Genomic DNA, 23,820 nt, shown 5'->3' on the forward strand with positions numbered 1-23,820 from the left:
TCCACTCATTTGGCACTACTTCTGTGGCCAGTGAGGACGCAAAGATCATCGCCAAAGGTGCAGAAATCTCTTCCCTTGCTTCCCGTAATAACCTTGGATATATCCCATCTGGCCCTGGTGACTTATCTATACTAATGTTTTTCAAAAGTTCCAGCACATCCTCTTTCTTCATGTCGACATGATCTAGTGTATCAGCTTGTTGTACACCATCTTCACAAATGTCAAGATCTCTCTCAATGGTGAATACCGAAGCAAAGTATTCATTAAGGACCTCCCCTACCTCTTCCAACACCAGGCACACATTTCCTCTTTTATCCCTGGTTGGTCCTACTCTCACTCTAGTCATCATCCTATATTTCACGTACGTGTAGAATGCTTTGGGGTTTTCCTTAATCCTACTTGCCAAAGCCTTCTCATGCCCCCTTCTAGCTCTCCGAAGTCCATTCTTAAGCTCCCTCCTGGCTATCTTGTAACTCTCCAGAGCCCTGTCTGATCCTTGCTTTCTCAACCTCAGGTAAGCTTCTTTCTTCCTCTTGACAAGATATTCTACATCTCTTGTTAACCATGGTTCCTTCACTCCACCATCCTTACCCTGCCTCAATGGGACAAACCTTTCCAGAAGCCCATGCAAGTACTCCCTAAACAACCTTCACATTTCTGCTGTGCATTTTCCCAAGAACATCCATTTACAATTTACGCTCCCAAGTTCCTGCCTAATAACATCATAATTCCCTCTCCCCCAATTAAATACTTTCCCATATCGTCTGCTCCTATCCCTCTCCAAGGAGTTGTGGTCACTGTTTCCAAAATGCTCTCCCACCAAGAGATCAGGCTCATTGCATAGTACCAGGTTCAGTATGGCCTCTCCTCTAGTTGGCTTGTCCACATACTATGTCAAGTGTCCTTCCTGGACACTCCCAACAAACACTGCCCCATCTATCCCCTTTACACTAATGAGATGTAGGATTGAAAAGCTGTGTTCCAAAAGTAGCCTAGCTGCTTCAACACTGGAAAGGACAAATTCATCCCAGCAAATTATCTTCTTAATGGACAGTGCAATCATGTAGGATTTACTCACCAATAACTAATTTTTCAGCCAGGAAGGATTTCAATCAGTTCTCCTTATGGACCATTGTTGTGGACCAAAGCGGCATCCTTGATGCTATAGTCTCTTAAAAATGTTGTGAAATATGTTGTGCAAATGGAAGTAGGAGCTTGCACAGGAACACAGAGATTAAGTGTGTGCAGAAAACTTGGCAGATCAGGTTGAAACTGAGTCAGTATGAATTCATGCACATTGAAGCAAAGGAAATATAAGTTAGTGTTTTCTTAATAGTGAAATACAGCGAGCTGCAGAGGATCAAAGTTGTGGTCTAAGCACGCAACCATTTAAATCGTGGGGAGCTAATGAAAGGAATCAAAAAGTTAAATGGAATGTTGACCCTAAAGTTCGATTGCAAAGAGATGCTGCAATGCATCCAATTTTGTGTACTCATGAAGTTAAATTAGCCTTAAGGGTACAGAACAAATTCACCAGAATATTAGAAGGTTAAGTTATGAGAAAGTTACTTAAACTTGGTATGTGGCACTTTGAGCATGTAAGTTTTAAGAGGTCACTTCAGTAAACCAATATTAAATGATTAATGGGATAGTTTTTTTCTTCTTGGGCAGTCCCTTCGGATCAAGGATGACTTAATTATGTTGGGGTTCTGAGGTGGATAATGAGGTCAATGTGGGAACTTCAGATTCTTCCACAGATGAGGAAATCTGCTTCAGCCATTTTTGCAGGGCCTCTGTGAGCTCCCAGTGTATGTCCTCAAAGCTATCAATACCATTTAGAATACTCCTTTTCACTTTGATCAATCATTAGCAAAAGTTTTACACTAGTTGGTAGGGATCTTGCATTTCTTCATGGGTCTTTGAGCACATCTTTGAATCTTTTCTTCTGTCCACCTGGTTATTTCATCCCATGATAGAGCTTGGAATGGAGTGCAGAGAACTAAAGATAAATGTAGAGAACTTAATTTGATCCTGTGTGAATTGGCATAATTTTAATTATATTAGAGCTAGGTAATTAGGGAGAATGCAGGAAGAACACCTTTTTAAAAAAAAGTAAAAGAAAGTAAATATCTGGAACTAAACACCCTCAATCAATATTTAAAACCTTTTGATCAAGAAATTTTGTTTAAAAAATTAATATCAAGTAAAGGTTATCCAGGAGTACTACAGGTGTGGCAAGCAAACAAAGAGGAGATGCAGGTACTGAGGGCTAAATGGTCTTTTAATTCTAATAAAAGCTGATTTTCTAAATTAATTTCAGTGCCTCTATTTCACTTCCAGTCTTTGGTCAATGCTTGGTCAATGGTCAAGCTGTTAAGATGCTTAAAATAAATGATTCTTCAAGAGCATACCAGAAGTAAAAGGCCTTGTTTATCAGCATGAATGACTGAAACAAGCGTTTTTCATTTGAACAAAGAAGACTGACAGCAGATCCAACATGCATTCACTATATCTTGTGTTTGTACAGGTAATTGATGTAAAACTATTTCCACTGGAAGTGAGTCTGTAATTTGATTGAACTATTTTAAGATCCCTATTGACAGAACAATAGAAGTTTTCATTTCATGCTGATGATAGACAGTGCCAGAAACTGTAAAAGCAGAACATTTGTTAGCTTTAAAAGACTAACATAACATCTAGACCAACGTAAAACAGGAAAATGAGAAGAGAAAGTGATATTTCTTACTGAGGCACATTTTGGTTGGGCACTCTTTTGAGTGTAACTGTCTGCTTAAATTCGCTATAATTTCCAAATGAATGTTATAGATGTATGTTATGCTGTGTGAGTACTGCTACTTGCTGTGTTTGATCAGGTGGTTTCTTGTGCAATTTCGAGTGATAAGTTTTTATTTAACCATTGAAGATTAAAATTAACTCTGCATGGCTTCTGCATAAATATTTTAGCACAGATTTTTTTTGTGTTTTGAAATTTGTTTGCTTACTGCTTGGGGAAAACTAGCAGAACAGTCCTGCCAGATAGATATCTGATTACACGTGCCTTTGTCATTTGCTTGCTGGCATCGTAACAGCAGTTTATTGAAGAGGTGACCAAGAGAATTGACAAGGCAGGGCAGTAGATGGTGTTTCTGTGGAATTTAGCAAGGCATTCGATAAAGTCCCACATAGAAAGCTAGTCTGGAAGGTTAGAACAAATGGGATCCAGGGTGAGCTACCAAATTGGATACAAAATTGGCTTGGTGATTGGAGGCAGAGGGTGGTAGTGGAGGGTTGTTTTTCAGATTGCAGGCTTGTGACCCATGGTCTGCCACAGGGATCAATGCTGGGTCCTTTTATTCTTTGTCATATATTTTATTGTCATATATATTGATGATTAAGATCAAAATGTAGGTGGCATGATTCATAAATTTGCAGATTACAACAAAGTTGGTGATATAGTGAATGGTGAAGAAGGTCGTCTAAGGTTACAACAGGGTCCAGATGAACTGGGAAAGTGGGCAAAGAAATGGCAGATGAACTTCAACTCTGACAAATGTGAAGTTGATGCATTTTGAGTAGTTAAACTGTGCTAAAGTAGCAAGTTGACTGAATTTTATAACGAAGAATATAAACCAAAATTCCAAATTATTTATTAACAGCCAGTTCGGATGTAGTTCTTTTACTTAAAATAACAGTTTTTCACTATGATAAAGTGGATGCAATTATTGATTCTATTAAACTTTCAAACCAATAAATGCCTTTGACAAAATATTTTAGGATGGCACAAAAATTAATGGCATTTTGTTCAAATTCAATTTATCATGAGGAGGAAGAAGGAAGATTTTGTAATAAAAATTGTTGCACTACTTGAAAATCTGTAGTTGTTAGAATGCAATTCTTCTTGTCAAAGCAACAGGTTTTCACCTCATTGCTACAGTGAATCCGGCTGATTTAAGCTGCAGGTCCAACATGGCCATATTTTGCCTCAATTTTAACTTCTATTTGCATACTTCAGATCCCCAACTAAGCAAAGCTTATTTTAAATGGCAAGCTAAGCATTTTTTTAAATGTTTTTAAAAGCTTGTGTGAATGGGATATATAACTGACTTCCACTTAAAATTTGAAGCATGATAATATATTGTTTAAATACAGTAGGTAGCAGTTGGGTAATATTACATTTTTGTAATTAGCAAATATTTGTATTAAATTTCAAAAATAAACTTCAACATTTTTCTAACTTTCATTCACTGCTGTTCATTTTCATGTAAAGTGGCAGTTGATTAACATCAAAAGTGGAAAAACTAGTGTGAAGTGCTTGTCAAGGTGTGCTTGTTATGATCTGGGAACAGAGCTACTGTCTTACTTTGGTTTGTCAAGTTGCTGTGTGCTGTAATGGTAGATGGCAAAGAGATTGTTTATTATTGTCTTCACTAAAAATATTTTTGAGCTTTTCCTCCTGGAAATATGGATAGTAGCCAGTGGCCACCCATGTTAATCTTAACTGTTGACTGACTTGTAAGATCTGATGACTATTTTCCATGCTCATTTAAACAAAAATGTTTGCACAATTTAAGTAACAGATGATAATAATAAATACAAAATTTGTTTTAACACAATTATGGTACATTAAAACATCCATTTATTTCCCAGACTAGTTAAAAATTTATAATTTAGCAGTTTGACTATTTTAGGTGTGAATTATATTACTCCTTGAACCAGACTTTTTACTTTGTTCTTCATTGCCACTCATTTATCTTGAACTGCAGCTGGATCAGGGCAAGAGAAAATGTAAGCTTCTGTTTACTGCAACTAAACTTCTAAGAAACTAAGAAAATCTCTCTTGTTGGTCTAAAATAGACTTTTTGTATGTGGAATAGGTTTATATATAACTTGAAATTTGAGGAATATTGCGATTCCAAATTTTCAAGGCAACGAAAGTCTCATCTATCTTAAATGTATACACATCAAATCCTCTTCCAATGAAGCATCAGTGCAATGCCTTCTAAAGGAGTTTGACTTGGCTATTGCTGTAGACTTTTTTTGTCATTAGTTGAGGTGTTGAATTTATAACTGGTCATCTGATTCATCCGTATCCATTTAACATAATAGGGCATTGACTTGATACATATTTTAACAGTATTTATTATCACAATTATGAATATAATGTAATGTCTTTGAGGCTAAGATAAATAAAAACATTGTTGAAAAGGGTAGTGTTTTGATGTTCTATACTTTGACACTCAAATATTTGTTTGGCATTTTGTTTATAACTTGGATTACAAAGTAAGCTATAATTGGTTGATCTTTTTTGAATATTGGTTTATTCAATTGCTGTTTTTAGAGTATTGGTTTATTCAACTGTTTAACTGCTTGAGTCATCACAGTTGGAATTCTAAATTCCACTTAAAAAAATTTAAACTGAGACATTCCAGCCTGATGCACCAGGGCAGAATAATAAGAGTCCTGCCTAGTTGGAGATGCTGTTGTAAATAAGATGTTAAACCAATACCTTGTCAAACACCTTGTGTGGTAATAAAGATCTCATGGGTCTGCTTGAACAGCAGGCAATTTCTCCCTGTGGCAAGTATTTGTCCTTGAATCAGAATTACTGAGAAACAGTTGACCTGATGAATATCACATTGCTGTTTTGAGGTTTGCTGGATGCCAGTTGGCTGCCTTGTTTGTTACATTAGAAGAATGACTCCACAGCAAAAATTCTTCTTGTCAAGTTCTTTTGTTTATGTTAAAATTATAAAAGACACCTTTTTCCAGATTGTAATCATGGAGGGTTTTCATTTATATATATATATATGATATTCTGGCTGCAGCCTGTTTGCATTGTGCAGGTGACTTTAATCTTTGAGGGCATCTTTGAAAATATGAAGTCTCTTCTGCTTTTCTTTTTCAATTTTTCATATTTTCAGCAATGGTTTTTATTTAGAAGTGTTTTATTCATTTAAAATTTGCTGAAAATGCATCTAGAGCAAATGTTGAAACTATTAAAACGAGTACCAAAATGGCAATTCTATCAATGCTGTGAGAAGCAAGCAGTCTTTAATGTCGAGGAGAGACATGGTCTGTTTTCCCTGGAGTGGAGGAGGTTAAGAGGGGACATGATTGAGATGTATAAAATTGTAGGGCACAGTTAGGGTAGACTGCAGGAAACGTCTGACCTAATCAGAGGTAAATAAAATGAGAGGACAGAGATGTAGGGGTAAGAGGGGATCTGAGGGGCATTTTCTTCACCCAGACAGTGGTGAGTGCATGGAATACACTACTGGAGAGAGTGGTGAAAGTAGAGCCGCTGATAGCATTTAAGTGTCAAGACGAACATTTCAATCACTTGGGCATAAGGCTATCGGCTATGTGCTGGAAGGTAGGACTAATATGAATGAATGCCCACTGGTTGGTGTGGATGTGCTGGGCTGAATGATGACTGTATGACTCCTTGTATATGGTTGTCCTGAAATTGCATCACAAAATATGAGAGTGCAAAACTTAGTGTTAGTTCTACAATGCTTTTAACAGCTTAGTTAAAACTGCTTTTAATAGAAGGGAAATGAATTTTGCTGAATATTGTTAAATATTTGTATGCTGGTATCCTATTGCATAATTTCAGGCTGTGATTTTAAGGTTCCAGAGGGTTTAATAAACCATGAGGACTGTCCACAAAATGCAACAGAGAGATGTCACAAATTTGTAATCAGTGCTGATCTGACATTAGGATTGTCATTTTCAAACTACATGTTGCCTTCACAAGCCCCTTCCAGTGGCAACTCCTCCATGCCACTGCTAACCCATCATGCTATTTGAAAGGCTCATGAGTAATGTACAATAAACAAATATGCTGGTAGCACTCAGCAGACCAAGCAATATGACTGGGGCAGAAACAGAGTCCATGTTTCAAAGTAATGTTTATGATAGGGTGCAGACCAAATGTGTTGAGAGAGCAATAAGTTCAAAAAGTGGCAGTTAAAAATGAAAGAGCAAAGAACCCAAATTGGGAAAAAAATTGTACGGGTGGGGGGGAAGAGCAGTTACCTGAAATTGTTAAATTCATTTCTTTCTCTCTCTCTCTCTCTCTCTCTCTCGCACCCCTCTCATGCTCACACCTACACTTTCACATTGCTCCTGAGAAGGGGAGACCAAAGATTGATTGGGAGAGGATGTTAACTGGTAAAGTGATGTTTGGCAAGTGGGAGGTTTTTAAAAGTGAGATCGGGAGAGGTCATAGCTAGCATCTGCTTGTTGGAGTGAAGGGCAAGGCCAGCAGGATTTGAGAGTGATGGATGACAAGGGATGTTGAGGATCTGGTCAGGAAGGAGGAGGAGGCATGTGCTGAGTATAGACAATTAGGATCAAGTGAGTCCCTTGAGGAATACAAGGGATATAGGAGTACACTTAAGAAGGAAATCGTCAGGGCAAAAAGGAGACATGAGGTAAAGGAAAATTGTTAGAGATTCTACAAATATATTGAGCAAATGGGTAACTTGGGAAAGAATAGGTCCCCTTAAGGATCAGTATGGTCATCTATGTGTGGAGCCACAGGAGATGGGCAAGGTCTTTAAAGGAGATCTGTGGGGCAAATTTTTTACATGGAGAGTGGTAGGCGCCTGGAATAGGCTGCAAGGGGTAGTGGTGGAAGCAGATCCAATAGTCGTGTTTAAGAGGTTTTTAGACAGACACATGAACATGCAGGGACTGGAGGGATGTGGATCATGTGCAGGCAGAACAGATGTGTTTTAATTCAGCATCATGTTCGGAGCAGACATTGTGGGCTGAAGGGCCTGTTACTGTGCTGTTGTACTGCTCTATGTTCCATGTCTGAAATGAATACTGTGGAAAAGCTCATGGAAGCTATGGAATTTAGGGAACAGTGATGTCCTGAAGCATCGAGATTACAAAAGAGGTAGTGTTGGCAGTCTTGAGGCCCATAAAGGTGGATCAATCCCCAGGCCCTGAAGTGTAGCCTAGGACGGGGCGAAGCCAGGGAAGAAATTGCTGAGGTCCTAGCAGAGATTTTTGTGTCTTCCTTTGTCATGGTTGAGGTAGCGGAAGACTGGTGGGTGGCTAATGTTGTGCTTTTATTTAGAAGGGCAGGAACAAACCAGGTAACTACAGGCCGGTGAGCCCAACATCAGTGGTAGGTAAATTACTGGAGGAGATTCTGGGAGACAGGATCTATTTACATTTGTAAAGGCAAGGAGTGATTAGGGGTAGTCAGTATGGCTTTGTACTAATTTTTAAAATGTTTACTGTCATTTTAATGTAGTTTCCCAATCTCTCTCAATTAGGCACAGTCGTGTAGTGGTTAACGTAATGCTATTACAGCACCAGAGAGCCAGGTTCAATTCTGGCCACTGTCTGTAAGGAGTTTGTACGTTCTCCCCGTGTCTGCATGGGTTTCCTCCGGGTGCTCCGGTTTCCTCCCACATTCCAAAGACATACGGGTTAGGAGCTGTGGACATGCTATGTTGGCACCGGAAACGTGGCAACACTTGCAGGCTGCCCCCAGAACACTCAATGCAAAAGATGCATTTCACTGTGTGTTTCGATGTACATGCGAATAATAAAGATACCTTACCTTAGATTTAAGATGCAGATTTTGGCTTAAGCAAGATCATTTTCAATCTTGATGTACAATTCTACAATGTTGTGATCAGTCTTATCTCAAGGCCCCTCAACTACAAGATTATTAATAAGATTCCAAGGTGCAGTATACTAGATTTAAAACAGCCTGTTTTCATGTTGGTTCCTCAAATGACTGATGAAGAGAACCATCTCAATTACACAACATGAATTCGTTCTCCATTCTTACTAATACTTTATTTTGCATAATTAATTTGTAGATTGATTTCCAATGACTATTGGAATATCCTTGTTACATGCTAATCTGACTTTCTGATAGATACCATGCCTTACATTAACACTACTTTTTGCAGACCTGTGAGCAACTCCCACATCGTTTTGAGCCCTGTGAGGGGCCATATCTGTTCCTCCTCCTTTTTCCATTTACCTCTCCTAAAAGTAGTGCAAAATATTTGATTTCTAATCTTGGTCAGTTGGCAACTATGTCTTTGTAACAGGTCATATGCACTCCTTTGTGTTTTTAATTCAATTGTTGTTTAAAGTACTGTACACATTCGGATAAACTTACATTTTGCCTTTTTACTATTTTTCCGTACTCTGACTTCAGTTGAGGTATGTTTTTGTGTTTGGGTGCACTGTATTTTCCTGACACTCATTACCCATTTGGCTACTCTTCAATATCAACTTGCCTTTTCACTTTAACTTACTAAATTTCCTGTCACCAGAACTCCTCCAACAAGTTAGTTTAAGACCCTACTATCAGATTTGCTAGGGCACTGGTGCAACCTGATTCAAGTGATATCTAGCCCAACACAACAATGTGTCAATTTGTATTCAGTTCAGTTTGTTAATCAGAAAATATCATATTTTGTGGTTCTACTTTTTTTAAGTTGGTTCCTGGCTGCTTGTATTTCTTCAGCAATGTCAACTCCTTCGTTCCCTTTTGTTGGTTCCCACATGGACCAGACAGCTGGATCTTCACTCCCAAATTATTCCTCTCCAGCTCCAAGAAGATATTCTTAATCCTGCCACCAAACAGGCAGCACAGCCTTTTGGGAGTTGTCACAAGGGTACAGAGAACAGTGTTACCCCCCCCCCCCCCCCCCCCCCCCCACAGTTCTATTGTGACATTCCTTTTCACTTCTGGTTCCCTGTAGCACAGTGCTGTGATCAGTTTGCTTGCTTCTCCCTGCACTTTCTGTTTTTGTCCAGGCATGCTGTAAGTATTTTGTACCTGATGGACAAATGCAAGACCAATGACTCTTCCACTGGTACCTTCTGGATCCTCATACCGACCTCCTTTGTAATTACACCCTCTTGTCCCTCTTGGCTGATCACTGCTGCAGTACATAATCTTGTGGTTGTGATTGCCTCCTGGAACAAAGTTTTCAAATAACTTTTCCTCTCCTTTGATATATTACAGAGTCCAAATCTCAGACTCGCCCTCATCAACTCTGACCTAAAATTCTTTGGGATATAGCCACGTTGACTGTCTTGCAAGCCTGCCTTAATTCACTTCATGAATAAGTCTGGCTTTAAATCAACATTTGGTTACTGCTTTTGTTTTTCAGTGAAGTATGCCCACCATGATGTTGGAATTATTGAAAGACATGTTGATTTGATTGCAGGAATCAAATTTTGTGTACACTGTCTTCTGAAATACCTTGCTTTTTTAAGGGTGTGTCAAGAGGATTACTTGGACCATGTAAAATGTGAAGACTTATTTAAATTTGATATTTTCATGCAATTATGATCCATGTGAACAGTGAAGGAGAGAAATTAAAAAGGAACTTGTTAAAACATTTTATCAGAGCTCCTTGCAATACATTGAGCTGTCCAACAAGATCTTTCAGTGCTCTGATTTTATTAAAAGCTTGCATTGGGTAAGAATTTCTCGTATTTGCAGTAACAAATGTGTTGTTTCTTGGAACAGATTTTTTCATTCTCATTTCTACATTTTCTGTAACTTCAACTTTTGCAAATCTTAATATTTCTGCAGTAACATCTTGAGGCGAGGACCCACTGGCCACAGCTCCTGGATTTACTCTGTAATATATCCCTCATTTATTTGTTTGACAAGTCTACAGCCTTTCACACAATTAACCACCCTTTCATCCTCCAATCCTTTCCATTGTCAGCCAGCTGGACTGGATTATTTTATGTTGACGGAGAATTGACATAATGCCTTTTGTTTGCAAGCTTGCACTGTTACTTCTGGTTTTACCCAATGTCCCTCCTGTTTCTCAGCTATATAGTCTCTCAAATACATCAGTTTCTCTATGTATACTAATGACACACAACTTTACACCTCTCCTGCATCATTCACTGACTTTAATCCATGAGACTACTTGTTTGACAGTCAAGGCTGGATGAGAAGTGCTGTATGGATACACGCTGTACCTCCCTTTTTTTTGATACATGGAACAGTTCTTGTTTCAGTCCTGTTCAAGACCCTCCCTTGCCTCTCTTTCTGGCACATTAATGACTGTTTTGTGCTGCTTCCTGCTCTCACACAGTATGTGAGAGTTTTATTATCTTTGCTGTAATTTCCATCTTGCTCATATGTCCGTCTGGTCCTTTTAAGTCTCTTCCCTTTCTTGATTTCTTTATCAGCAACTTGGGATAGGAAACAACCAGTATTTACCAGAACCACAAAGCCTCCAATAGCTATCTTGACTTCTCCCACCATGTTTTCTGAAAGGACTCCATTCCATTCTCTTAGTTTCTTAGGCTCCATTGCATCTTCTAATGGTGACACTTTACATGATGTTGTCTTATTTTGGATTTCCAGCAACTGGAGAATTTTGTATTCCACAATTACAGTATTAATTCCATACCCCGCCACCCCCACCCCCCCCAATCATCGTTCATTTCTTTCAGTTTACATTTTCAGAGAGATCAGTTAGGATTAACAAATTTTCACCACCCTGTCTCAGCGGGCACCACCATTACATAACGCTCCTTCTCTCTTGGTCTCTGACCCATCGCAGAAATACTTTTTGTTATTTTCACCCCTCCCCATTCTCTGCAACTTAAAATGTGTTTAATCTCTAATATTTTCCAGTTATGATGAAAGGTCATTGACTTAAAATATTAACTTTATCTCCCTCCATAGATTCTGCCTGACCCTTTACAGATGCTACCTGATCTACTGAGTTTTTCCAACATTTTCTGCTTTTATTCTGGATGAATCAGCATTTCCTCTATTTAAGTATTGTGAAGACTGATCCTCAATTCTGTCACAAACCTCATTCAGAAGTCACTGACTTTCACAGATAAACTCCATGATTGTAGGCATATGTAGGCTCCCTGTGAAGCAACACCTCAATTTTTGTCCTTGTTTGAAGATGTCTCTGTAGCATTGCCCCTTCCGATCAGCAATGTCATAAAGCCTTCTGAGATGACAGCACTTGTTCAATTTTGCATATCCCCAATGTTAATTGTGCTATCATTGATTCTTCTGCCAAAACCCAGTGTGGAATTCCTTTCCTTTGCCTTGCCATCTTTCTGTTTGCTTTTTTAAAAAAATGCTCTTTAAGAGCTACAATTTTGATCAAACTTTTGATCATTGACCTTAGTAATGTGCCCATGAGACACTTGGACTTTTTTGCTACATTATTGGTCTAATATGAATGAAAGTAGTTATTACTACAGATTTCCACAGACCCTTTTCAGATGCTTCTCGCTTTCATGTGCTACAGTTGCCTTTGATTTTTGTCTAACATTTTTAAGTTTGGTACCAAATACAGATAAAGCATGAGATTTCAATGCAACTTATTGCAAGATAGTCATGAGCGTATGTTTAGTTGTGAATTAATAAAAACCTGGCTGAAGATCCGGTTTAACACTTAATGGTGTCAAAAAGCATTGGTAAGTTAATTCCTATTAAATGCAACAATTAAATTACTTTGTTTACAATTTCGCTCAGCTTGAAGGTTCAGCCTGCTGTTTGTAATCAGCAAATGTTGGTTCTGGTTGAGTAGTTACCCCATTACAGATGTTGGGTTCTTTATATTTCTATGCAAAATTATTTGAGTTTGGGCAGCCTCAAGTTGATCTTCACAGATTTCTTCTGGATACTTGAGAACAATATCAGACTTCTTAGTTGTCACAGACTTCCAATAGCTTTAAATATTTAATCCTTCCTTGCCAACTCCAGGAATCTATTCATAGAAATGAAAGATAAATCATTTTGTTGCTAGTCAATTCCCTGTTCAGTGGAACTGCCTTTGTTTAACATTTTCTATTCAATCACACTCCTTTTTAGAACTGCATTGATTTTAAATTTGTTGCCTCTGTTAAGATCATAGAAGGTTAATGGAATCATTGAGGTAAGTAAAGACTGACTTTAATATTCATAACTATTATTTGTGAGAGTATGTTTGTCCATATTTGTTGTTGCCATGCTGTTTTGGCAGAAGCATTTGGAATACTTTCACTGGTGATTTGCTTTATCATATCATCTTGCCAAAATAACCAATGGAATTGAGACCTGCTGGAAAGGGCTAGTATCTCTGGCCCGTTAATTGAGAGTAGGTTTACTGCCAGATTAATCTACCAATTAATCTTCCTCTAATCTGAGGTTCCCACCTGCTGTAAAAAAAAGACCACTATCATCCTGGTGCCGAAGAAAAATAAGGTAACGTGCTTTGGTATCCACCATCATGAAGTGCTTTAAGAGGCTGGAACACATCAGCTTCAGCCTCCCAGCCAACCTTGACCCACTGCAATTCACCTACTGCCGAAACAGGTCCACGGTAGACATCATCTTCCTAATCCTACATTCACCTCTGGAGCACCTGGATTACAAAGACACCTCCATCAGACTCCTATTTATTGCCTACAACCCCATAATTCCAAACAAATTCATCTCCAGATCCTAGACCAAGGACTCAGCACCTCTCTTTGCAACTGGATCTGTAACTTCCTGACTTAGAGACCACAATCTGTAAGGATAGGTAGCAGCACCTCCACCACAATTATCCTCAATGCTTGTGCCCCGCAAGACTCTGTCCTCAGCCTCCTACTTTACTCCCTAATACACTCACTACTGTGTGGCCAGATTCTGCTCTAACTCACAAGATCACAAGACAAAGGAGCAGAAGTAGGCCATTCGGCCCACTGAGTCTGCTCCGCCACTTCACCATGAGTTAAACTATTCTCCCATCTAGTCCCAATTCCCAGCCTTTTCCCCATATCCCGTGATACCCTGACTAATTAGATACATATCAATCTCCGCCTTAAACACCCCCAATGATCAGGCCTCCACAGCTTCAGATAAATTTGAGTAAATCCAGAATACTCTCCATGTCCTGTTTATATACTTCCCCGTGTGTGTTGATATACATGGTTCTTGTTTCGTAAAGTCTTTTAAAATTCTCACCTTTTTTTCCCATATCCCTCATGGCCTTGACCCTGTCTACCTCAGAAACATTCTACAGCTCTACAATCCACTTTTAATTGCTTCACTATTGATAATTCTGCATTTATTGGCCATTCTGCAACTCTAAACTGGAATTTTCTCTCCAATCTCTTTAGTTTTTTCCTCTCTCCACCTTTTTAGGCACTTGTTAAACCCAGCTCTGTGACTAAGCTTGTTCCTCTTCTGTTGTAATATCCAATTCTGTTGTTGATAACGCTCCTCTGAAGCATTTTGAACTGTTCAGCTATTTTGAAGATGCTATTAGAAATGCAAATTATCTAGATTCTATTCTGGAGCTTAAGTGAGCATGATGCTTCTATTTCTAATCCAAAAACTTTTCTTATGTTTAGAACTCAATACCTCCATAATTTTGCAACTTTTGCAGAGTCAGGATTAACTAGCATTTTTTTTCAGATTCAAATCACATTAGTTTACTTGTCAAATTTAAACATTGGGACTCCTAGGGTAGTACTGCAGACATTTGTGAAACCTTGGCATTGAAATGTATTTATTTATATAGGCAGAAAGCAAAATGATAGAGTGCTAAGGAATTCTTAACATTCACAAATTTTAGTTAGTACCTTTTTTTGCAATTTATGGTTGATGCCAGGTTCTTTACCCCCTTAAGGAGAAGTCCATGTCAAATAACTTTGTGCCTTGTTGAAATAACAATCTTTGTATTTCCCTTTGACCCTCTTGGTTTAAAAAGGATTATCAAAGACTACACTGGGTAAATGCTTTGAGAGCAGATCATTTGAGAATTATTTTCTTGCTCAAAATGTATCAAATTCTCTTTAAAAGATGATTTGTAAAGTTAACAGTGCTATAAATTGCTTCAGAAATATTTTTACTTTGATGCTATTCTGTTGAATACTTAATCTCTCTTTAGAATTTATATCAACCTTAAGTTGTGCAATTTCTTGCATTTTGTAGAATGATGGACCTGGCTACATCTGAACTTGTATCCAGGATAAACTTGTATATATTTTAAGTTGCAGTACTTGACCTGACCTGATGAGCAAAGGAGATATTTGTTCTTGTAAGGCATCAATCATTTTTGCCAGATCTGCTTAAAGTCATTCACAAAAATTGAATTACTTATGAAGAATTGTTTTGATTTTTGTTTTGAAATGAACATCTTTTCATTTTGTGTTCTTCAGTTTGTATTTTTAACCACTTCTCCAAACACTTAATGTTATATGCTGCCACTCTTAAATCTGTTTTCAGTTTATAATCTTTTTTTCGCTATCACGCTTTTTTTTGATTCTCCAAATCTTTAACTCCCATAACATGGAATTATATTTCACTTACATTGGGATAAAAGGATATGCAGAGGGATAGAAAAGCAGTATCTTCCAAGTGTGGACTTCTCTCATCATAACAAAGCAATAGAATTTGCCACTTTTAATGAAACAAAATGTATCAGAGGTATGGCCATTTCTTTTGTGTCAAGCCACATAGAAATTAGATGGGAAGCAAAAATAAACTGCAGATGCTGGAAATCTGAAACAAAAAATGCTGGAAACAACAGATGGGCAGCATTTGTGGAAAGCAAAACAGAGTTGACACTTAAGGTAAGAGATGCTTCCTGAGAATTGAGAGAGAGAGAAAGGTGATTTTAAATTGCAATGGTGGCAGGAAGGGTAAATAGAACAATGATGGTATTTATGATAGCATGAGACCAGATCATGTCAGTTCATTGAGTAGTTAGAAGTTAATAATGATTCTTTATCTGTTGTATGTTGTTCATAGCACATGAAGTATACCACTGAAGATAGAGAAATAGTGCACCAGTAATGCAGATAGGTGACTTGCAGTAGAAATAATCAGTTCTGACACAGAAAGTGAGTTTCCTAAAGTTAAAGAATTTGGTATTGCGCTCAGTTCGAAGATGAGGTATTGTTCTTTGTGCTTGCATTGGGCATCACTGTAATGATGCAGGCCGATGCAGCGGAGGTGCTGGGGTGGGATGGGATGGAAAATTAAAGTGGCAGAAAATAGAAAGCTCAGGGCCACTCCAGTGGCCTGAATGCAGGCACTCTGTAAAGCAATGACCCAATCTGCATTTGGTTTCTCTAATGCAGAGGAGATGACATTGTGAACACTGAATACAATACACTAGATTGGAAGAACAACAAGTAAATTGCTGCTTCACCTGGAAAGATTATATGGGTCTCTGGATGCCGAAAAGGGAAGAGGTGAAAGGACAGGTGTTACATCTCCTGTGGTTGCATGGAAAAATATGTAAGATAGGAAGTGTTTAGTGGAGACTGAAGAGTCGACTAAGGAGTTATAAAGGAAACTCTTCAAAATGCTGAAAGGGAAGGGAATGTATGTCTGGAGGTGGAACCTTGTTGGAGCATGATTGCATCTATGTGCTGGGCCCAGGGCAGGTCATCGGATATGTTAACATCCAGGAATTTAAAGCTGCTGACTCTCTCCACTACTGATTCCTGCCCCCCCCCCCCCCCCCCCCCATGTAGACTGGCACATGTTTGCCCTCCTTCTCCTTCCTGAAGTGAATGATCAGCTCTTTAGTTTTGTTGATGTTGAGCGAGAGGTTGTTATTGAGGCACCACTCAACCAGGTGTCCTATCTCACGCTGGTAAGCTGACTCATTGCCACCTGTGATTCGTCCAACAACAGTAATGTTGTCGGCAAATTTGAAGGTGGCAATGGAGCTGTGCTTAGTCATACAATCGTGTATGGAGAGTAGAGCAGAGGGCGAAGCGCCCTGCCTTGAGATGCACCTGTGTTGATGCTCAGCGAGGAGGAGATGATGTTACCAATCCTCACTGATTGAGATCTGCTGATGAGGAAGTTGACTGTCCAGTTGCAGAGGGAGGTACAGAGGCCCAGGTCTCTTTTGGGTGACCAGGGTTGATACAAATTGGGGTACAAGAAAGACTTTTTGATAACTATAATATTAACATTGGAAGGAGAGGGACGAGCCAGTATGGTATTGGAATGGATAAGTTTGTGCTGAGGCAGGCATGGTGGGATATGTATTCTTTCTGTCAAATGGCACTAAGGTTATCAACATACTGGTTCGTTCTTGGTTATCGAGATATGGGATGGACTTGATGATTAGGTAATGGAATTTTGTTGGGCACCAAAGACAGTAGTTCAGTCTCAGCAATATTTAACCAGGACTTTTGATTATTTGAGTTATAAAATCTGTAAGAAATGCTTGTTTTTGACAGATGGCTGAGTAAACCTGGCTTTTGTCTCTGGATCCAATACAATAAAAATGCACAAAGAGCACTGAATTTTCTTTGGATGACAAATTCTCATTTTCTGTTGTTTTTCCCCCTTTATTCCAATTGAGTTTTTGTTCACATGTGCATCACTAGTTTCCGATATTTTTGTAATAATACAGCTGAAATTTTAAAGAGTGTATCAATTTGGATGAGTTGCATAGAACAGTGAATCTAACTTTAGTATCCAATTTTTGAAATATATAGGTTACTACCACCATGCCAAAGTTGTGGGTTTGTTTGAGGTTATTAGAAATGTTGCTGCTGGTATATAGACCATTTTCTTTGCCTTTTTTGCATTCCCTGACAATTACTAGGATAGAATTTGTTATATCTGCTACCACAGGCACACCTTTTAAACCCCGTGCTTGTTCAGTTCCGATTTATGCTGAGTAGGAATAAAAGCACCATCTAGTGGCTGATGTTGAACATTGCAGCTTGGGTCAGTGCAATGAAGTAGAGGCGACCCCCACACTATGGGGTGGGGGGTTTGCGTTCCAAGAAAACGGGGATTACTGTGATTTTTCCATAAGGCATAGCCACGTCATCTGCGCTTGTATTAAGAAATTAGAGTTGGGGAAAAAAATGATTTGTTTACTTTCCCCCCCCCCCCCCCACACACAAATTCTGTGAGTGTGCACTTTATTCCTTATTTCAAATTTTTGGGTATAAGCTGTCCCTGGGTTAGGAATGCCTGACTTATGGACAGCCCTACATGTGAACAAGTTCTCGTAATGTTATTAAAGTCAAAAATCTGACATACGTACATAAGTTTGTTCCTGTGAACAGCAGAACTAGTTTTCTCTCTCTCTCCAATTTTAGTAATTGTTTTTAATCAGTAATATGCTTTTGACACCATTCATTACAATACTGTAAAGGGACGGTTACCATATCAAGTGATTTTTGTGTATTTCCTGAATTACAGACAAAATCGACTGATGGGCATCTATAAAAACGGAACCCATTCATTACCCAGTGATGACCTGTAGTGATTCATGAATTCTGTTAGGGCGAATTTCCACAACCCAAACGTCCGTAACACGGGGTTGCCTGTAACAAAAATTGAAGCTATTATAGGGGCTCTGAGTTACGGAAGACCTGACACATGGAAATACAACTTTACGCAAATTCTCCAATAAGTTTTTAAAGAATTTTTCAAGATAGTAACAATGGTAATAAAATGTTACATGGAGTTCATTGAACAACTGGGTACAGTAGATGTTCCATTATTTTAATTATGGGTAGTCTTAGGTGATCATATCTGATGAAATGGAAGAATTATAGGAACTATTTGATGTGGGTAGCGATAGGAAACTGACATTGCTGACTTGTGGGGAAAAAATTGATTTACGGACTATTTTCAGGAACCGAGCCCTTGTGTAACCTGGGGATTGCCTGTATAATGAAATACTCCACATTACTTTGTTGCTCTTTTGATTTTTGACTTTTCTAGGCACTTCGGAATTCAAAATGTCAGTTGATTATTTATCCCCTTAATGCCTAATCAATGATTTTGAGATGTAGACATGTAGAGAGATAAGAATAGTGAATCCTTTTACAATTTAGCACAATGACTCACTGTGTATGAATTTGATTAGGAATTCATTGCTAAGACAACCTTAGATTCCTGCTGTGAGACTTGAGGTTGGTAGCGTAAATAGGTCTTCAGGTATTCTCACTAGGATTGGAAAGTTCAAATTATAGTGCAGTACATTGGTTCTGTGCATCTTTGGTTTGGATCCCAACATTTGGATATCAATTCTCTATGTAGGATTATCAACAAGATGTCACCAAATTCTCAGCCTTTTGCTATCAGAATTGGCTTGAATAATTGGTGATGCATTGCAGGTGGAAGAGTTGACTGAGGAGATGTGGAAATAATTAAAATAATAAGGACTGATGATTTCTGATTTTTGAATGTGCACAATTGAACTATAGGTTGCATCTGTCAAATTTGTTGATTTAAATATTAGAAGTCTTTTCGTCATCTTTGTTCTCTGGAAAGAACTGTCAAGATTTGTGTGGAATACTGCATCTCTGTGAAAGGAAAATTGAAACATGATTGAGAAAGGGATGTTTCCAGTTATGGACCAAGTCTCTAGCTGTTTATGATGCATCCTTGACACAAGCAGCTTTACTAATTTTGCTTCTTTGTTTTTGAGACCATATGGTTGGTCCTGCAAGAAAGTGCAAAAATGTATACATAATGATGTTTTGGCATTTTGGTGTGGATTGGGTTTGATGGACCAGCTTGTCTTGCGTTTTAATTGATCACTGGCTTATTTTTTCTTTGCCATATTTCTCTGCTGTTCTGTCACCTCCTGGCAATGTCTAAGACTATGTTTAGTTTATTGTACAGTTTGGAGTTTGAAGCCCATGGCCTCTCATTGTTCATCTACTTGTGGTGTCTATTTATCACAACAAACACCTGGTGCATTTTGGTAGTGCTTTCATGACTCAGACTTGTTTTTCAGAACCATCCCATTAACTATTAAATCAAATACAGAAAAGTCTCCAGAAGTTAATTTCACCTTTTCAGGCACTTGGGCTGGTAGAAGGGCTTTGAGCTTCACTTGGGAATACTGAACTACCTGGTATTCCTCCATTGGATTCATATACCTCAAAACCATATCAGTTCAGAGGCTTAGCATTAATGTTTGCAATGGACTTTCTAACTTGCCATTCTTTGGGTAAAATCCTTCAACATGAACACTGAAGTTTTTGGGATATTTACAAAATGTCAGTATTTGGGTACTAGTGTTGTTAATGAGTAGAATTGTGTGAGACATGTATACTGAAACAGTCGGACTTCAAGTGCATCATTACTTTTCAACTATTGATTGTAAGCATGTACATTACTCACACCCACCCACTAACATCCTTGTGAAGTGTTTTCCTTTTGAATTTTGGTTGCTCAAGGTGTTTTTTTTTTAAACTTTCAGTTGAACTTAGTTATTTAGTTACAATGTGTCATGAATAAACTTAAAAGCATAGGCACTTTTCAGAATTTGTTCATTCTAGTGATTAATATCAATCTGCAGTATTGTGACAAAATTGTATGTTATAACTGTGTGATTTTAACATGTTTCACAGAGAGAACATTTGCAGAGCTAACAAAAAAACTTGGCCCAAAAGATTGGTTTTGAGAATCTTTTTAAGGATAGTTGGAGATGTAGCAAGGCAGCCATGCAGATAGAAATTGTCATTTGGATGTAATGTTTTGCAGCTACCAGGATTGGATATACTAGGCATATTTCCTTAATTTCAAATTGTTGAACTACAAACAACTAAGATACTAGATCTGAAAATAAGTGTCAGCATGTTCAAGTAGTTTTTTCTTTCAAATTTTTTATATTTTCACAGACATTATAGAAAAAAAGTTTGTTTTTATGGAAATACGTGGAATGGATTTCCAGGAACACAAAGGTTAATCCAGCTTTGAGGAGTTGGCAAATTAATTAGTATAGAATAAACACAGACCAGCTTTAAAGAAATTGGAATGGGGTTAAGGAGTGAAAACTTAAAATTTTTTTAAAAAATGACAGAAAACAGTTGGCAACTTAAGTTTGCTTTATTTGCAAAACAATAGGTATGTTAAAAAGAATAATGACATGCTCATGGACCAAAAACACAAGTCTTATTTCTTGACTTTCCATGACTCATAAGGGCTTTGAAAATGAGTTCAAGAAATTTACACTATCAGTCACATACTTAGTCATAATTCCCTGCACTGTTAAAAATCATTCTTGGTGCATTGTTGCTTGCTAGTACAGTGTAACTTCGATATAACATTGCTCATTATGTCGTTATTTCAAACACTCTGGGTATTATCTCATCTCCCAAGATGAAAATTAGGCAAATATTAGTTTTGTTTTTAATGTGGGTTTTAAAGTTGTCCCCTTAGGGACAGCTTTAGAATAGAAACATGATTTAGTACTATTTTCTGCATGTACATGGCTAAAAATAACAATAAATGGTTTTGTAAAATGAATTTCACATGTGACATCAGAGGGCTTATCTGGCTCTCCTTGCAAAACTTGTGCATCACTTGTCAAAATCCATGAACTCCCAATTTAGCAGAACAGTGAGCATATCTTCACCAGAAGGACTGCTGCATTTCAAGAATGCAGCTCACCACTGTCTTTCCCAGTGCAATTAGGAATGAAGAGTAAACATTGGTTTAGCCATTGACATACATTTCCCACAAGTGTAAAAGAAGGAATGGAATATTTTGAGTTGGAGCCGAAGGGATTGGGAAGGATTAAAACGTCAGTGTATTGCAGGATGAGAGGCTTGCGGGACTGGGAAACTTGGTCAGCGAGGGCATAGAATTTAACAGAATTGAGGCAGGGTTGGGTGGGGTTCAGTAAAATTTAGTAACATTTGGAATTTATGAAAAATTGTGAGTGGAAGGAAAGTGAGGTACTTGAATATGATGATGAAAAAGGGATAAAAAAAAGCATTTTTGCAGAAAGGGACGAGCTAATGGAAAAGATGAATGTTGTTGTGGAAATGGTTTTTGTGACAGTTTGACATTTGGGCCATGCAACATCCCCTGTTGATCATGGGAACAGATAATTGAATAGACTTGCTGTTTGTAAACGTCCTACTGTTTGTCCATATTTAAAGTCGTTTCCACTTTCTGCTTATGGCACAAGAATTGCAGTTGCATCTAGTTGGTTGAGACCATTTTGTATCTGAAACATTAAAAACTTGTATTCAAATGTTAACTGTGCTCGGGACCTGAAATCCACTTCATTAAATTAGGTAATTAAATGTTGCAAATAATATGTTTAACATATTTTTAATGGATTTATTTCAGCGCTGGTCCAAAAGGCGACAATATATACGAGTGGCGATCTACCATATTAGGTCCTCCTGGTTCAGTTTATGAGGGAGGAGTTTTTTTTCTGGACATCACTTTCTCATCTGATTATCCATTCAAACCACCAAAGGTAAGCTGTGATACCTCGTGAACTGTATTCATTTAAAAATAGTTGAGCATGTTGCCCGACACTGATCTAATGAATTTCTAAATGGCATGTCTGAATTTTCAAATGATATTATGAAGCTTACTGAGCCATTGCCAAGTACTTTGATATCTTAGGCAATATGTTTGCAATCATTCAAAAATACTTGCATCTGAAATTTTAATTTAAATTAATAAATTTAACTTGGATCTATATTATTAGATAACTGCATTATCTCTAAAGTTCAGGGAATAATTTCCTGAAATCTTGACTTTTTAGGGTCACTTGAAAAGTTAGGCATTATTGATATTTTGCAATTAATGATCTTTATCTGATTAATTAATGACATTTATTTATTCTATTGTGCAATCTTGCAACCCAAGAACACAGGCTATTCCATCTGTTGCAAACCTATTCTCATTTTTTTAAGTTTGTATTTCTGGAATGGATTAGTGCTTTCCAAAGCATGGTTTGCATAATTTATTCAGTCTTTGCAGTTTGGATACAAATTGAGAAAAAAATTGTAATGCTTGGAAATTCCCTGCTTAAGTGGATGCCTTTTTTCATGTTTCAAGATTTGATTTAATGGACTCCATTTAATAACTGAAACTAATAATAACAATTCAGCAGATTTAAATAGTAAATTTAAAAATAAGCCACTATCCAAAAATAAGCAGGCAATGAAAGGAATTAGAAGCTGGAATTTATGCTCATTGCCTGAACCAAATATATCACAAAATCACTGAAGTTTTTTCACTGTCCAAGTCTCTATTTTACACACTTCTATTTTTAATAGACAGGGAACATTTTTGCAGTCAATTATATTTATTTCTATTTTGTGAGTGAGAGAAGTTTCTTGAGTCTTCAAAATTATTTTGAGATTAAGGCCATTTTATTGAAAAGGAACCTCCTGAAGGATAATTGCCTCCAATCTAGTCTTGATTCTCGTAGCCAACTTCTATCCATTTTCCACTTTTTCCCTTTACTCTCATATCCAATTTGGTACTAGAAGCATCTATTTCTGGAATGGATAAGTGCTTTCCAAAGCATGGTTTGCATAATTTATTCAGTCTCTCAATGATCTAAGCATAGATGAAAGCTTTGTCAGAGTGAGAATTACTACAAATGAATAGTGTTGAGAGTTTTTGCAATGGATGAAGGAATATTACTCCCTTGTTCAACAAAAGGTTCGAGGATCCATCTGTAATCCACAGATAACTTCGTTCAATCTCTGGTGAGGAAGATTCTAGAAATGGGTACAGAATTAGTTACTTGAATAAGTATGGATTGATTAGGTAAAGGCAGCATGAATTTAAGGCCAGTCATGGCTTAACTAACGATTTTTTTTGATCAAATAGCGGAAAGTCAATTAAGGAAATATGGTTGATGTGATTTAAATGGGCTTGGCATTTGAGGAACTGAAGCATAATAGTCTTGTCATCAAGACTGCACCCTTTGAGTTAATGGGCTATAGCAGCTAGGCTAAAAATTATTGGAGTTACAGGAAATGGGAGTAGTAGTAACAGGATTTCTGGATTGGAGAGAAGATGCAGTCGAGTTCCCCAGGGGTTGGTACTTGGGTGAT

General features: G+C 37.7%; 1 protein-coding gene across 2 annotated transcripts in view; it reads left to right on the forward strand.

Moving 5' to 3' along the window:
• ube2e3 (ubiquitin-conjugating enzyme E2E 3 (UBC4/5 homolog, yeast)) overlaps positions 1-23,820 on the forward strand; it is an 87,591-nt gene that overhangs the window by 54,444 nt on the left and 9,327 nt on the right. For both annotated transcript variants that reach the window (XM_052012718.1, XM_052012708.1), the window contains exon 4: positions 22,088-22,220. In XM_052012718.1, the coding sequence (XP_051868678.1) occupies positions 22,088-22,220 (133 nt within the window). The remainder of the gene's footprint in view (positions 1-22,087; positions 22,221-23,820) is intronic.

This window comes from Pristis pectinata, chromosome 1, assembly GCF_009764475.1.
Source record: "Pristis pectinata isolate sPriPec2 chromosome 1, sPriPec2.1.pri, whole genome shotgun sequence".
Classification (NCBI taxonomy): domain Eukaryota; kingdom Metazoa; phylum Chordata; class Chondrichthyes; order Rhinopristiformes; family Pristidae; genus Pristis; species Pristis pectinata.